General features: G+C 39.8%; 1 protein-coding gene across 2 annotated transcripts in view; it reads right to left on the minus strand.

The window, feature by feature from the left end:
- Positions 1-13,824, minus strand: part of LOC127426881 (syntaxin-binding protein 4-like) — a 75,942-nt gene extending 62,118 nt beyond the window's left edge. The window contains exons 1-7 of one of the 2 annotated variants that reach the window (XM_051673970.1): positions 13,778-13,824; positions 13,576-13,654; positions 10,809-10,882; positions 10,564-10,659; positions 10,073-10,142; positions 9,834-9,908; positions 8,508-8,599 (exon numbers count right to left, since the gene is read on the minus strand). In XM_051673970.1, coding sequence (XP_051529930.1) covers positions 8,508-8,599; positions 9,834-9,908; positions 10,073-10,142; positions 10,564-10,659; positions 10,809-10,882; positions 13,576-13,631 — 463 coding nt within the window. In that variant the 5' untranslated portion in view covers positions 13,632-13,654; positions 13,778-13,824. The other variant, XM_051673971.1, reaches the window with a different exon arrangement.
- Positions 13,825-15,921: the final 2,097 nt, after the last annotated feature.

The following is a 15,921-nucleotide window of genomic DNA, read 5'->3' on the forward strand; positions in this document are numbered from 1 at the left end:
TACATCAAATAAAAAGTAACGTATTTAGAATAAAAGAATACTTTTAGAATACATATTTATAAAGGCAAGGCATAATTGGAAGAATTAAGCGTGATATTGTCACAGATCCTTCTGACCCACCTACCAATTTTACTCAAACCTCTCACTCTCCTGAGTACTGATCACCCACACCTGCCTCCAATCATTGCATCAATCAACCCCTCTATATAAACCTCACTCCCCTTCCATTCTGTGTCTGGACTCAACTTTGTGTACAGACTCACTTACCTGTATCTCCAGCGTTAAACACCATAACGATTCCTCTCCTCTCCAGCAACTCGTCTACTCCAAACATTTCCTCTCCAGCATCTCCAGTGTCCATCTCCTCAACGCAAGCTTCGTTGTTGCAAACGCTCCACCTCAAGGAAAGTCACCATCACTTTCAGCATTAGTCTTCATCACGTAAACTATAACCACTGCAACCCAGTACTGTCACGCCATCACTTACCTGCTGTCTTTGTTTGTGTGTCAATAAATACCTGCTTGGGTTCAAACATTATCCTCGAGTCTGAGTATACAATACAGAAGACCAGACCGACAAGAATCATGAACCCAGCAGGTCCGGATCCCATCCAGGAGCTGGTTGACACACTACGGCGTGCACCCACTCAACCCGCTAATCCCTCGGCTTCACCCGCTCCCAGCACTTCCGCAATTTCTTCACCTGTCTACTTCGCCAGTCCTGTGGTCAATCCAGCGCCCTTCTCAGGATCGGAGGAGGACTACGGTGGTTTCCTACTCCAATGTTCGCTCGCCCTTGAGATGCAGCCGCATCGATTCCCCACTGAGCGGTCAAAGGTGGCCTACATCACCTCCTTGCTGTCTGGAAGAGCACTTCAATGGGCCAATTCACTCTGGGAACAGAAAAGTCCAGTAATACAGTCTCTTGATAGCTTTGTTCAGCACTTTAAGGAGGTGTTTGGAAGTTCTGAGGGTGACACATCAGCTGCTGAACAGCTTCTCAAACTTCATCAAGGTCAGTCCTCTATTAATGACTATGCTCTAAAGTTCTGTATTCTGGCAGCATCTAGTGGCTGGAATGAGTCCGCTCTACTGACCACTTATCGCCATGGACTTGATCCCAAGCTGCGGCTGCATCTCTCATTATACGACAATACCATGGGGCTGGAGCGCTTCATTCAATTCTCCATCAGAGTAGCCAACCGGATGAACAGCTGCCACAACGAATTACCCACTTTGCAGTCCCTGCCTTTCCCTTCACTGAGGTCCCTTCTCCACTCTCCAGAACCTAGCAGCGAGCCCATGCAGATGGATACTTTTCGTCTTTCCACTGTAGAGCGCCAATGCCGGCTGAGCCAGGGTCTGTGCCTGTACTGTGGTGGTAAGGGACACATAATCTCTGCATGTCCCACTCGACCTCCCCATCCTCAGGTGAGCCACCTCACCACATCTATGGTCAGTACTTCTCCTTTAGTAACCTGTGTAATGCTTACAACTCCTGATATCTCTCTTTCAGTACCCGCACTACTCAACTCAGGCTCAGCCGGCAACTTCATCTCGGACGCGCTCTGTCACCAACTCCAGCTTCAAAAACAACCCTGCGAACACAAGATTCAAATCCACTCCATAATTGGCAAGCCCTTAAGAAGCGGTTTTATTCATCACTGCATGGGTCCTGTAAAACTCCAAGTGGGATGGCTGCATAACGAAGACATCACCCTACTGGTTCTGGAGAATTCCACCGCAGACATCGTATTAGTGTGTCCCTGGCTTATACAACATTATCCAGTCTTCTCCTGGGTCGATTTGCGCAACGTCATACTCTGATGAGAATGCCAGCTCTGTTTCCCCTATTCCTTCTGCGTTTTCGTGGCTGGGCAGCCCAGACAAAGGGCTCCGCTGGCGTGTTTGTAAACAGCGGGTTGGCATTGAGGAATTTGAAGTCCGGTTTATGGTGTGTAATTGCAGAACCAATGTCCAAAAGTGTTTGTCTGTCATAGACAATAAGGCAGACAACATCCAAGACAAAAAACATAAGAATTGTAAACAAAACAAACAAAACTACAATGTTGTTTCAGAGCTCGCAATGCAGCAGCCATACTCGGCGCCATCTTGAGTCCGGTATCATGTAGCGCTCGTGTTGGAAAAGCTGAGGAAATACCACCTGAACCTCAAGGCTGAGAAGTGTTCTTTCCACCAGACATCCCTCCAGTTCCTTGGCTACATCATCAGCCCGGAAGGCATTCAGATGGACAAGGGGATGGTAACAGCTGTGCAATCCTGGCCCACTCCAACCACCATCAAGGAGCTTCAGAGATTCCTAGGATTTGCCAACTTCTACCGCCGCTTCATCATGAACTGCAGTATCCTCACATCCCCGCTGACCTCTCTTCTCTGATCCAAACCCAAATCTCTCTCCTGGACCTCCAAAGCTTCACACGCCTTCCAACTCCTGAAGGATGCCTTCACCTCCGCTCCACTCCTTGTACACCCTGATCCGAATAAACCATTTATCGTTGAGGTAGACGCCTCCACCAGCAGCGTAGGAGCAGTCTTGTCTCAGCAGCAGGGGAAACCACCGCTACTTCATCCATGTGCCTTCTTCTCCAGGAAACTCTCCCCAACGGAGCAGAACTATGACATTGGGAACCAAGAGCTGTTGGCAATTAAACTGGCCTTGGAGGAGTGGCGGCATTGGCTGGAGGGAGCGCAACATCCATTCCTGGTGCTCACAGACCACAAGAACCTCAAGTATCTCAGAGAGGCTCGTCGCTTAAACCCCCGCCAGGCGAGATGGGCCCTCTTCTTCACCCGCTTTAACTTTTACCATCTCCTATCGTCCAGGTGACAAGAACTCCAAGGCAGATGCCCTTTCCCACCTTTATGCTCCAGAGGAAGGCTCAGAGGAACCACATACCATTTTATCCCCACGTCATAGTAAGTCCCATTCAATGGTCCCTGGACGATAGCATCCATGAAGCCTCCACCACTGAACCATCTCCATCGGGATGCCCTACCAACAAGACCTATGTACCCTCCTCTCAACGTCTCACACTCATTGACTCCGTACACTCCTCCTTGGGCACTGGCCACCCTGGGACCAATAGGACCCTTTTGCTTATCCAGGACCGTTTCTGGTGGCCCCACATAGTTCAAGATGTCAGAAGGTTCGTTCAAGGATGCCCAGAATGTGCTATATCCAGAACACCACGACAACTACCGGCTGGCAAACTCCTTCCGCTGCCCGTTCCTTGCCGACCCTGGTCACATCAAGGGGTCGACTATATCACTGACCTTCCTCCCTCTGAGGGCTATACCTGCGTGCTGGTAGCTATAGACCATTTCTCCAAAGCCTGCAAACTGATCCCCCTCAAGTGTCTGCCCACCGCTCTGGAGACCGCAGAGTACCTCTTCAACCATGTGTTTCGGAAATATGGGATCCCTGAAGACATTGTTTCCGACCGTGGTCCCCAATTCATCTCCAGAGTCTGGAGAGCCTTCTTCTCTCTCTTGGGAGTGTCCATCAGCCTCTCATCTGGTTACCACCCGCAGAGTAATGGGCAGACAGAGAGGAAGATTCAGGAGTTAAGCCATTTCCTTAGAACCTTCTGTCATCGCCACCAGAACCGCTGGAGTCGCTTCCTGTCCTGGGCCGAGTATGCACAGAACTCCCTTCGTCAACCCTCCACCAACCTCACACCCTTCCAGTGCATACTCGGTTACCAACCGCCTCTCTTCCCCTGGTCTGGCGAACCATCTGACGTCCCAGCAGTCAACCATTGGTTCAGAGAAAGCGAGAGGGTCGGGGACTTAGCTCACCACCACCTGCAACAGGCGGTGTGCCGCCAGAGATTCCACACCAATGCCCAAAGATCTTCTCCTCCCACCTACCAACCTGGGCAGAAGGTGTGGCTCTCCACAAGGGACATCATGCTGCATCTCCCCCGCAAAAAGCTAAGTCCCCGTTACATTGGTCCCTTCACAATCACCAGACAGATCAACCCAGTCACTTACCAGCTCCAACTCCCTCCCCAATATCGCATACATCCCACCTTCCACTTCTCACTGTTAAAACCTTACCACCCCTCTCTCTCTCCTCACTCCTCAGAACCTGATCCTGTTGACGACCCCCCAGCCGCTTGTCTTGGAGGATGGACCGATCTACGCAGTCCGAGACATTCTGGACTCCCGATGCCACAGGGGTCATCTCGAATACTTCATAGACTGGGAAGGTTATGGTCCAGAAGAGAGATCTTGGATTCCTCGAGACGACATCCTGGACCCGACCCTACTCTCCAACTTCCACTACGCACATCCTGATCGTCCAGCTCTGCGTGGACAGGGTCGGCCACGGCGTCGGGAAGCACATCCCTCTGGAGCAGTCCATGGGGGGGGGGGGGTAATGTCACGGATCCTTCTTACCCATCTACCAATTTCACTCAAATCTCTCACTCTCCTGAGTAGTGATCACCCACACCTGCCTCCAATCATTGCATCAATCAACCCCTCTATATAAACCTCACTCCCCTTCCATTCTGTGTCTGGTCTCAACTTCGTGTACAGACTCGCTTACCTGTATCTCCAGCGTTAAACACCATAACGATTCCTCTCCAGCGACTCTTCTACTCCAAACGTTTCCTCTCCAGCGACTCCAGTGTCCATCTTCCTCAACGCAAGCTTCGTTGTTGCAAACCCTCCACCACAAGGAAAGTCACCATCTCTATCAGCATTAGTCTTCATCACATAAACTATGACCACTGCAACCCAGTACTGTCATGCCATCACTTACCTGCTGTCTTTGTTTGTGTGTCAATAAATACCTGCTTGGGTTCAAACATCATCCTCGAGTCTGAGTATACATTACAGATATTTCAATATTATCTTATCTAAAGTGCTACACCTCTACTTTTATCTAATCTAAATGAATGTGAATAGCTAGAATCTTTAAATTAGATGTAGAGTTGGACACTAATGTTTTTCTTTATGGAAGGAAAAAGACAAACAAAAGGTAGTTTGTGGTCAACAACAATTGTTACGATTCTCTGTTGTTTGCCCTGTATTTAGCCTCTGTCATCTGTTTCCCCCTGGACTACATTTCCCATGATTCCCTGCCCTGATCGCTACCAGCTGTTCCCTATTGTTTTCACCTGTGTTTCATTTACCTAATTATCCCTTGTGTATATATTGCCCTGATGTCTGTTCCCCTTTGTCGGTTGTTCATGCTCCGGTTTCAGTCCTGTTTGTTTTCGTTTGTTTTCGTTTGTTTTGCTTCCCGGTTTCCTGTTTTGCCCTGTTTATGTGTTTATCCTGTCTTGGATTTTGTTTTATTATTATTAAAAATAGCTGCATTTAGATCCTGCCCTTGTGACCTCCCTCGTTGCAACAACAATATTTTAATATTTTAACCACAAAAAAAAATAAAAAAACTTTCTTTACTTATTTGATTGGAATAACAAAGAATATTAAATTTTGACACAAAATTAGAAATGATAAGAAATGTAAATAAACTGTATTTATTTTCAAGATGATAACTGGATGCAGTAAAGTAGTGAGGTAATGTAACAACAATGTAGTATATTAATGAGTTTTAACCAGGTTTGCTTGCATATTTCTATATTTAGGCTGATTTATTCATTTAGTTTTCTATCTTTTATCACTTTTATTTGTGTGCATTTGATTCTTTACTCATCCTTTGTTTTTTTGTTTTTTATTGTTTTATATTTTTTGTTAATCACTTAGTATGAGATGTTTTTTAAAAAGTAAGAAATAATATTAATATGCCTGTGTTACAATATGTGTCACACTGAACTAGCCCAATATGTGTATAAGCCACAAATTTTAAAGTAGTTATTTACATGAGGTTTTTCTGTTGTCGTTTGGACTCGATCTACTTCAAGTTAATTTCCCTCTTTCAGTATTTGCAGTAGCCTACTTTCTTACATATTTTACCTATTCATATTATTGTCATTAAAAACTGCTATTTGTCAACAGTTCTGTAATTTTCTGGTGTGGACGTGACTCACCAACAGGGGTGTAAAAAGTACTCATAAATTATACTTAAGTGAAAGTATGGATACTGAGTGAACATTTTCCTCAATTAAAAGTCCAACTATCTAGCCAAAAATATACTTGAGAGAAAGTAAAAATGTATTCACATTAAATTGTACTTAAATATTAAAAAATTAAAAATTAACCTTTTTCCTTGCTAGAATGAAATCAAGAGAGGAGACTGTGTGAGAGAGGATGTTGTTAAATTCGATTTGTTTGTTAAGTCGCCTTCTTACTGTCTCTGACATTTGCAACCTGGACAAAAAATCCTATTATAATAACTATATTTTTGCAAAAGTATTTTTATTTGGCCTATTGTAGGTAACATGGCAATTTCAAGGTGGAATGAACACTAGAACAACAAAAACCTTTATCCCCTTTCACTCAAATCGACAGATTATCAGATCATAAACACTTACTTTTTGCTCTATTCCTCACACAATTCTGTTTTATGACATATAAACACTTTTACTATAGAGCATGACTCATTTTAATGTTTGCATTACATAACCAACTACATTTACAAGCTTGTTCGAGTGTGATCAAATTGCACGGTAGCTCACCTGATAGAGTGTTGCAAGGATACAAAGGACCGGGGTATGAAGAGCACCTGAAGGACATGCGAGTCGACACGTGAGCCAAAAGTGTCATAGAAGCACCACAAAATTAAGTGGTTGCTTCAGAAATTGTGTTTTTCTTGTCACATTTGCTTTTTATGACACTATCGGTAAGGTCTAGGTTTAAGGTTTAGGGTAGGGAGGTAAGTAGGTTTTGTTGATTTAAATCTCGATAGAGCATTAACCTTAAAAAACTGATCTGTTCAGTAGAACATTTAATCCGCTTTTAGCGCAACACAGTGGACATTTCAACTCGGAACTGCCCTGAGACGTGTAATAAACTACATAATTTTATTTTGCAAAAATGTTGCCACAGTCACGCAATGTTTGTTGCATAGGAGAAGGCGCTCACGAATTGTGATGTCAGAGCACCCAGCCCCCTGAGACATAGAGAGAGATCCAAACCTTGCTGTTGAGCAGATGGATGAATTCAATAAAATTCATAATTGAAATGTACTCAGATTCCATTATTTTTATTATCATTATTATCATTGCTGGTTTTACAGTTATTATTATAATTAATAGCTGCCTAACAACAACAACAACAACAATAAAATAGGGAGTAGAAATGCATAGATATGATTTAAATATAAAGGCAAGTGTAAAAATAAATGACATGTACACATTTAATTATGAAAGCCTTTTGTTTTTAAATATATATTTGCAATGTGAATGATAATTTTTTACTTCATAACTGTCCAATCTGTAGAAGTAGCAGGCCTTTAGAATAAAGTTTAAAAACCATCAGTGTTTCGGAACTGGTCGGAACTCCACACAGCTGCCGACCTCTGGTATGTCATCTGTCATTTGTCGGTTGCAGTGAAAAGGCAGCTTCAGTCCAGTAAGACTAAATAAAATACTTTTCAAGTTTAATGAAATTATAAGGAGTAAAAAGTAAAAAAAATAAGTACAAGTATTCCATTTAAATTACACTTGAGTAAAGTACAAATCCCAAAAAATAATACTTAACTATATTACTCAAGTATTTTTACTCAATTACTTTACACCCCTGCTCATCAAATGCTTATCGTGAGCTGTCTGTCTTTACTCCGTTTTTACACAGAAGCCAAAATTGCAGCTGCTGCATAAATGTATTTACACAGCAACAATCACGGGTAACAATGTATCATGTGCACGAATGTTACATTTGTGGAAATAATGTTGCCAACTGTATTGATACTGCTGCACAAAGCACAATGATTGTTAAGATGTGCCGGTGCAGTTGCCCGATATTAAATCTGGGAATCATTATACATGAATAAGATGTTGCATTTCTATTCTTTGGGGCCTACCATCAGACCTTTTGGTGACCGCGGTCCATTTTTAAAGTATCCCAAAAACATAACCCACAATTTTTAAATTTAACCCGCGATTGTGTTTTCAAATTAGCCCAATTTTGCATGAAACTCTGGCAAAGCTACAGTCACGCACTGCTGCTGATCTGGGGTTGAGAGAGCGAGAAGATGCATCTGCAGCTCGCATCTGCGCTGTTCAGAAAAACTCTTCAGAAAAACAATCAAGTTTCTCACTTGACTGACAAGAATTTTTTTCTTTCTGCCTTATTTTGTGGTCATTATGAGAGAAGTATTCTAAAAGTATTCTAACAAAATTTAATAAAGTATCTGTATTCTGAATACATAAAACCGTTTCATGTATTCTGTTACAGCCCAACCCTGTAAGTATGTAGGAAACAATGATGTCAGGAAGGGACCAAATGAGCCTTTTCTTAGCTAGAATATTGAAAGCTATTGTTGTCCATCATTTCAATATATTCGTCAGTTCTAAAAATCAGACATTAGTCATTGACTCCTGAAATATGGTGATGAACGTAATGAAAAATACCTGTGGAAACAGAGGTGGGAGATGTCCTGTCTGATCCAGAACTAGTGTTACTGCTTGAGCCGTATTTTTCCATTAGTTCAGCGAATTCCCTCCTAATGATAAACATATTACCACACACACAATTAAGGATTACATTCCTGTGAAACAATAAACTGTCTATGTACTTGATCTTGGGGAAAGTGCTGCAGGAATATGAAGCATATTTCTCTTTGAACATAGACTGTAAAAAATCATAAGCACTTACGGCTTGAAACTTGTTCTTTGGACATTTACTATGACAAATTCTGATTAAATGCAACTTTCTCATTAGTTCTCAAAGAGGCTTAGAAGCACTTAATTAGATTAGGAAAGTAATCACAGATAAATCTGTATCTAAATTAAGAGACAAACTGTTTCCAAATCAGATATGTTATTTGTCCTGTTATCTGTTAAGTCTTGACATAATGTTCTCAGATTCTGTGTAATGCAGTGAAGCATTTTGTTTGAGTTGCCTGATTGTCCATTAATGATGATTGTAATCCTTTTACAAAAGCTTAAAACCTGCCCTCAGCTGGTTCAAATCAGGACACATCTGACGGACTTGTGGCCCGAATATGTCAACAGTTGTTCCGCCATGAGAACAAATGTGTATGTCAGGAAGTCTGAGACCAGCAGAATCCCAGCTCCATTTAAACTGAGACAGCCAGCAAGTATTTGACAACCGCTCAAAACATAAGACTTCCGCCAACAGTATACATTTCAGTATACATCCTCCATAATTTCCTTAACATGGAGTAGCAACTCCATATCGTCAGTTCGGACTTACAGTATGGATCAAGAATCCTAGGAAGATTTAAAAACAGCTGGACTCTAAAAAGACTTGTGTTTAGAATTTATTTCTATTTTTACTGTAAATTAGTGCTGGAAAAATACCATCACACTTCAAGAAGTTTGGAAATTCTCAATGAAGTGCTAAAGACTTTAATGTACTTGCTACTGTAAGTACTGTTTTGTAACATACTGCACTATTTTTAAAATTATCACAAAAGAAAAAGAAAACAAGAGGTTCTGTACTCATCCATTTATAGGATTACTTTGTATGATATCCAACTGTGTACATGCTGTACCTGGCAAGCAATATTTCCTTTCTACATATAATTTAAAACTCTGCACACAAAACAAATCCCTGCAATCACATGTAAATGTATAATTTTGAAAATAGATTATTCAAGAGGTTCCATTTAATACTGAATAACTCTCTAAAGCTATTTTAGACTGTTGACCTACTGTATGATTTAAGATGTAGAAATTGTTAAAATATTGCCCAATTTGTAAAAGTCACCTTACCTGGAGGCATCATCACGAACGATCAGTAAAGACATGTGATTTGTAGCTGATGCCATGCGAAGAATCTCGACTGCCCTGATTAAACATCACAAAGAAAGTTTGACCTTTATTTTAGTTGCTCTGATTCAATTTATGTTTCAAGGAATGGGTAATGTATCTGTAAATTACAGAGGTAATGGTACAGTCTATAAAACCATGACAAACTGCTTCTATTGCCAATTCATAATACTGTATATTACCTTTCATTTGTAACACCCCCTAAATTCATGTTGTTGACATCTAAAATGAGGTCCCCTGCTTTAAGACGCCCTGAAAGAGAAAAAAAGGGGGCATCATCTGTAATACCTGTGACAAATACCAGTAAAAAGTTTGGACACACCTACTCATTCTTTATTATGACTATTTTCCACATCTTAGAACATCTGAAAAGTTATCAAAACTAAGAAACAACACAAATGAAAGTATGGGAATTATGTGGTGACCAAAAATGCCCAATGACCAAATTGTTTTTATTTTTATTTGTATTTATTTTTTTTTGCAATTCAACTTTTAGTTTAGTAAATCATTTCAAAATTAGGCAAAATTAATATTTGTCTAAAACAAATTCAAGCATTTAATCCTAAACCTTTAGATCAAAACACTTTAAGGACCACGAGAAACATAAACTGTGTCCACATTTTGACTGCATGTTTATGTACTTTTATTTTAGATTTTAGGAGAGTGAACATACCATCGTGTGCCGCCACACCACCTGGTAAAACCCTTTTAATGAAAATACCGAACTCTTCACCGCTCTGTTCCCTGTAGCCCCCAATAATCTTCACACCTATCAGATTAAGATTAAGAATTTTTGATTAATTCTTTGAATGGGGTGAAATAATATATTAAATCAAATTGTTAAGAGCAACTGTGTATTAAATGCTTTACTGAATGCAGTATAAAGCAATTCTCTTAGGAATTTTATAATAAACTCACCAAGTCCTTTCTTACAATCTGTGAAGTCTAGTCTCTCCACAGCACGTCTGATACCATGGGGCCCCATTATGGTCCTGAAAAGCAGTTATTCCCTTAAATATCAGTACAAGAGATATTTCCATTGAAAACAAACAAACAAAAACCAATTACAGGACAATAAATTAATTTCAAAGAAAGGCTCCAGAGGTTAAATTAAAAACTAGTTTCTAAACATACAGATTATCCTTAGTGGATGGTAATAATAAAAGTTGACAACAGAATTCCTGACTGTATTCTGATTCTAGTTCTAAATCACTCACACAACATTATAAGATTTAAAGGTATGAATTTTAAGTGGGCCACTGTTTATGAATACAGGAAACAGAATAATAACAGGAATAATCACCCCTTAAATGTGCTTATACAGGAAAAGTGTGCTTAGATTTATCTCAAAACCACTCAACCATGTATGTAAACACTGAGAGCGGTAAGCGGTAAAGACTTTATAGAAAGAGGGTATGTATCCAATCTGTTAAATGACAGCCTGATCTCTATTGCATTTAATCACCATAACAGACTGGAAACAATAGAGTACAAAGTTTTGCCTTTAACTAGGACATTGACTAAATAAATAAATAAAACTCTGAACAATTTGTTTCTTTCTATTATTTATTAATAACCATGCTTATATTTTGCATTGGATATGTCAGCATAATATGCAAATTATAGGATTTCAGAAAGCAAGAATGGAATAAAGAAATTTAGCATGTAGAAAATATACAGTATACAATATTGGTGTCAAAAACATGTCAAGTTATAAAACAGTTGGCACAGAGGCACTCATGTGTTCCATGATGCTAAACTCAGAATAACACTATGTAACACAATTTTTGTTCCTGGTAGTAAGTGTTATTTCCTAATTGTTTAACCCACAAACTTTGCTTTTGTAACCAGGACAGTGATATTTTGAAATGTACCTATTTCCAATGGGAAAACGGGCAAATTTTTGTCTTTTTGTTCACATAAAGTACAAAAAATACAACAAATGAATCCCAAATCCTTCTTTATCTGTGGTCCGACGAAGACACCGGCTTTGACCTTTGCCTCAGACAGCTTAGGGAAGAAGTCTTGAAGGTACTTGAAGGCTGCCGACTCCTAATCTAGAGTTCTGACAAATTGTTTCATAAGGCTCAATTTGATGTGCAGTGGTGGCATCAGCACTGTGGCTCCCACTTGACGTGTTCCTCCCCACAGAGAACTCGGCCTGCTGTGGCCAGTCCCGCCTGTGGTAGTGCGCCTTGGTGTCCCTGCTGTCCCAAAGGCAAAGATAGCAGGGAAACTTGGTAAAACTGCCTCGGAGACCCACCAGGAATGCCACCATTTTGAAGTCTCCTATGACCTCCCAGCCGTACTCATCATACTTCAAGGCGTCCAGAAAGGTCTAGATGCTGTTGTAATCCTCTGAGGTGTACCAAGTGAGCCAGGTTACCATTATGGAACAGCACGGCTTTGAATATTACTTTAATATAAATACATGTTAATTTGGATTCATATGCTGTTTTTTTCTGATTTATGTGAACGGAAAGACACAAATTCACCTGTTTTCTCATTGGAAAAAGGTACATTTTAAAATATCACTGTCCTGGTCACAAAAGCAAAGTTTGTGGGGAATAACAGCCATTTTCTATACTTTTGAAGCATAAGCAATTAGGAAATAACACTTACTACACAGAAAAAAAAAAGAAAAAAAAAATTGTTACACAGTGTAATCATGCCAACTAAGTAACAGTGCGCATTGAGTGAGTGATTCAACTCTTATAAGCTCAGACCAAAATAAGTTTTTTGTTTGAGTTCATGTGGCGGTCAGAGTGAACTGAACAGAAGGACAAGGGCAAACGATCGTGCTCTCTACTAGTGGTATGTTTGACCTGGTTTCCATTTCCCCAAGTAGTATTCTTTGCTCTCTTCTATATTACTGTAAACAATGCACATAAATCTATTTGCCATGATAAGTTGCAAAAGATCACTGAGCAACAAAGAGAATTAGGACTACTTAAATTGTGCAGTGTTATTGCATTTAAGAGGCAGATCCTGCATCTTCACCTACATAAAGTTTTATACATGCATTTGTCCTACACAAACATTGTCTATGCTATCATAAAGCATAATTAGAACTATAAGAATTTGTTCACCCATTAACATCTAAGGCACTCTGAACAAAGTGAGCTCAAATGTAGTGCCTGAGATTGCATTACAGAAGATCCAGCATTAAACTGATCACTTAATTCTGCCTAATCTGTTTTACCTTCCACAAACCATGTGAGGATGAGGCACTATAACAAACCTACGCAGGTATCCCCCCAGGGTGCATCCTGTCTGTCTTGCTCTGTGTCCACTTCCTGCTGGTTCATCACCATGACGATGATGAACTTAAAATGACTCTGAATAACAACATGTTATTTACTCTCTGCTAAGGTTTTAATGAGCTTTGCTTTACCATTGAAAGGCATTTTAAAATAAAATAATTATATCTACACTAGAGCAACACAAATGAGAAACAGAACATTAGCATATGGTCAAATGTTCCAGGTGAAATGTGGAATCTGTGCCTATGTTTCAGAAACAAATAAACAAGCATAAACTTTGCCAATTTTGGAACACCAAACACAAACTTGACAACCAAGGCAAACAAAGCTACAACAGAAATCAAATAAGCTTTAAAAGCATTAGTATTTGCTTAATCTAAAGTCACTCAGCCAGATAACAAGCAGATAATGGCATTTCCTACCAGTACAGGAGTGATAGCCCGTCGAAGTGTTCTGCCTCCACTGATTGTGGGAGCATTGCCTCAGCAGGTCCACAAGCAACTGATGATGTATTAAAAAAAGTCAACCTTGTCACTGGGTTGGGGGAAATGTTGATTCAAATTAGGTCAGTCTTGATGACCGGGAGACAGCAATCTACCCAGACAGTAACAGAAACACTCCTACCTATCCACTAATCTCTCCTGATACCCTGCAGTCACATGGTTTGCCTCACCTCTCCCTTCACTGTCACTGTTGATGATGATTCTGCCTCTCAGGAGGCAGGAAAGCACAAAACTTGACACTAGGCTCTGTGATGTGGAACGGGGGAACGTGGTCAAAGTCTGACTAAATCATTCTCAGTCTAGAATCTAGTTAAAGTCAAGCCTATTTAAAACAAAGAAAAAAAGGAAAAAAATACAAACTAGCTCAGCCCACATAACTTTATGAATAAAACAAACTTAAATCCATAAATAGTAGGTAAAACTCATGATGGCACAGAGGGGAAAAAACACATCTCTAACTTCTAACACTCACACATTCCTACATTCCATTGGTTTGTTTTTTCCATTAGTTTTTGAAAAGTCAAGAAAAATCATCTTACCTACAAAGAATACCACAATTATGTTCCTAAAAATTGTCTTGAGGCTTTATTAAATCTATAAATAAATAAATCTTTGAACCCATCCTAAAGTCCTTGAATGACACCATAAAGAAAGGACAGGAATATTACACACTGCCATTCAGCTAGTAACAACAAGGAGGTGCTCTCTCACAATCACAATAAATTCTGTGCAGACATTTAAAGGTGCACTCAATCTTGAATGCAGTATGTCATCATGAACTTACATCTAGGGGTGTTAATTCATTCAGCATCATTCAAATGCAATAGTTTTTAGTTACTGATGTCATTGTAGAAATTCACTATTCACAGTCAGCCAGGATTATTTTAATCCCTAAGTGAAAGTGGCAAATAACAGGGTGGATACTAAGATTAAGCAAGTATATTTGACTGGTAAGGTGATACTAACATGGCAGCCCCCAAGAGGGGAGCCTCTCCATGTAGAATAAAACTGCTTTTATAAGGTTGCTGATATGACTGAGGTCTTCATCTCACTTGAGTGGTAATTATATTATTCATATGTTTCAAAATTGCTATTTATTTCTTTAAAAGTGAAACAACTTAAATGAGGAAAAAAATGACTGAGTGCACCTTTAAGGGATTTTGGTATGCAATAATGAGGGTTAAATAATGACGATAACTACTACTACTGGTAATACATATATTAAGCCTATTAAATAATATTAGCCAACTATACTGTGGTAGTTGCAGTGTTGTTTAAAATATATATATATATATTTTAGATATGCTACTCAAGATACTGACTGTGTTCTTAATGTCACCATAATTCGCTTGATTGTAGTGTGATAGTAATATTTTTGATATATCGTTACGAGACGACATCATCATATCATAGATCATATTTTCATTCAGCAACATTGTTTTACCAATATTTCCCTCTTCTTATAAGCAAATTATATTGTAAAAAAAAAAATAATAATAATAATTGGACAGTTAATCCACTTCTCCACCACCAGTGAATTTAGTTTCAAAAGAAGCCAAAGCATCGAGCACAGCCTGCTCTTCGCACTGCTGTCATACTATCCACAATATTCTCAGCAAGTCCACTGTATTTCACTAGGTGGGCGGAATTTCCAGTTGACTAGCGGAAGTGCGATTGGTTGGTGTTTTGTGTGTAGCCGGTATCTGCTTGCTTGCATGTCAAGTGGTTAGATTCTTGCTTTTTAAATGTTGTAAGATGTCTTTAAAATTTCCCAGACAATGTGTGCAGTTAATGGTTATCCTAATAATCAAGCGAAACTAATGTTTTATCTAAAACAGCAATGTTATGATCAGAAACCACTCGCAAAGCAAAGCGCTCCAGTCCCAGATGCTGCTTCTTCCATCAGCTGCCTACAGAAGGACTGACTTAGGAAAATTTGTTTGAAAAAGCTTTGTAATAATTTGTTTGTGTGCTCTTTTCACTTTATTGGCAAGAGGTCAACAGCGGGGATTGCTTATATTATCCACAGTTACGGTCCGGCTGCGATAGACGTCCAGAAACGGAGCACAATGAATTACATAAACGATAGCATTATTGTGCTAACAGGTGTGTGTACATATGCTGAAAGTTCATTCTATTTAGCATCTTTTATTTTGTGAATGCTTCACATGTTTTGAAATGGCATTATTACTGAGTATAAAAAGGAACAGTTTTTTCCCTGAACTTTCAGTGAGTACTGATGATGTTTTCAACTGTTTTCTTGCT

This window comes from Myxocyprinus asiaticus, chromosome 36, assembly GCF_019703515.2.
Source record: "Myxocyprinus asiaticus isolate MX2 ecotype Aquarium Trade chromosome 36, UBuf_Myxa_2, whole genome shotgun sequence".
Taxonomy (NCBI): domain Eukaryota; kingdom Metazoa; phylum Chordata; class Actinopteri; order Cypriniformes; family Catostomidae; genus Myxocyprinus; species Myxocyprinus asiaticus.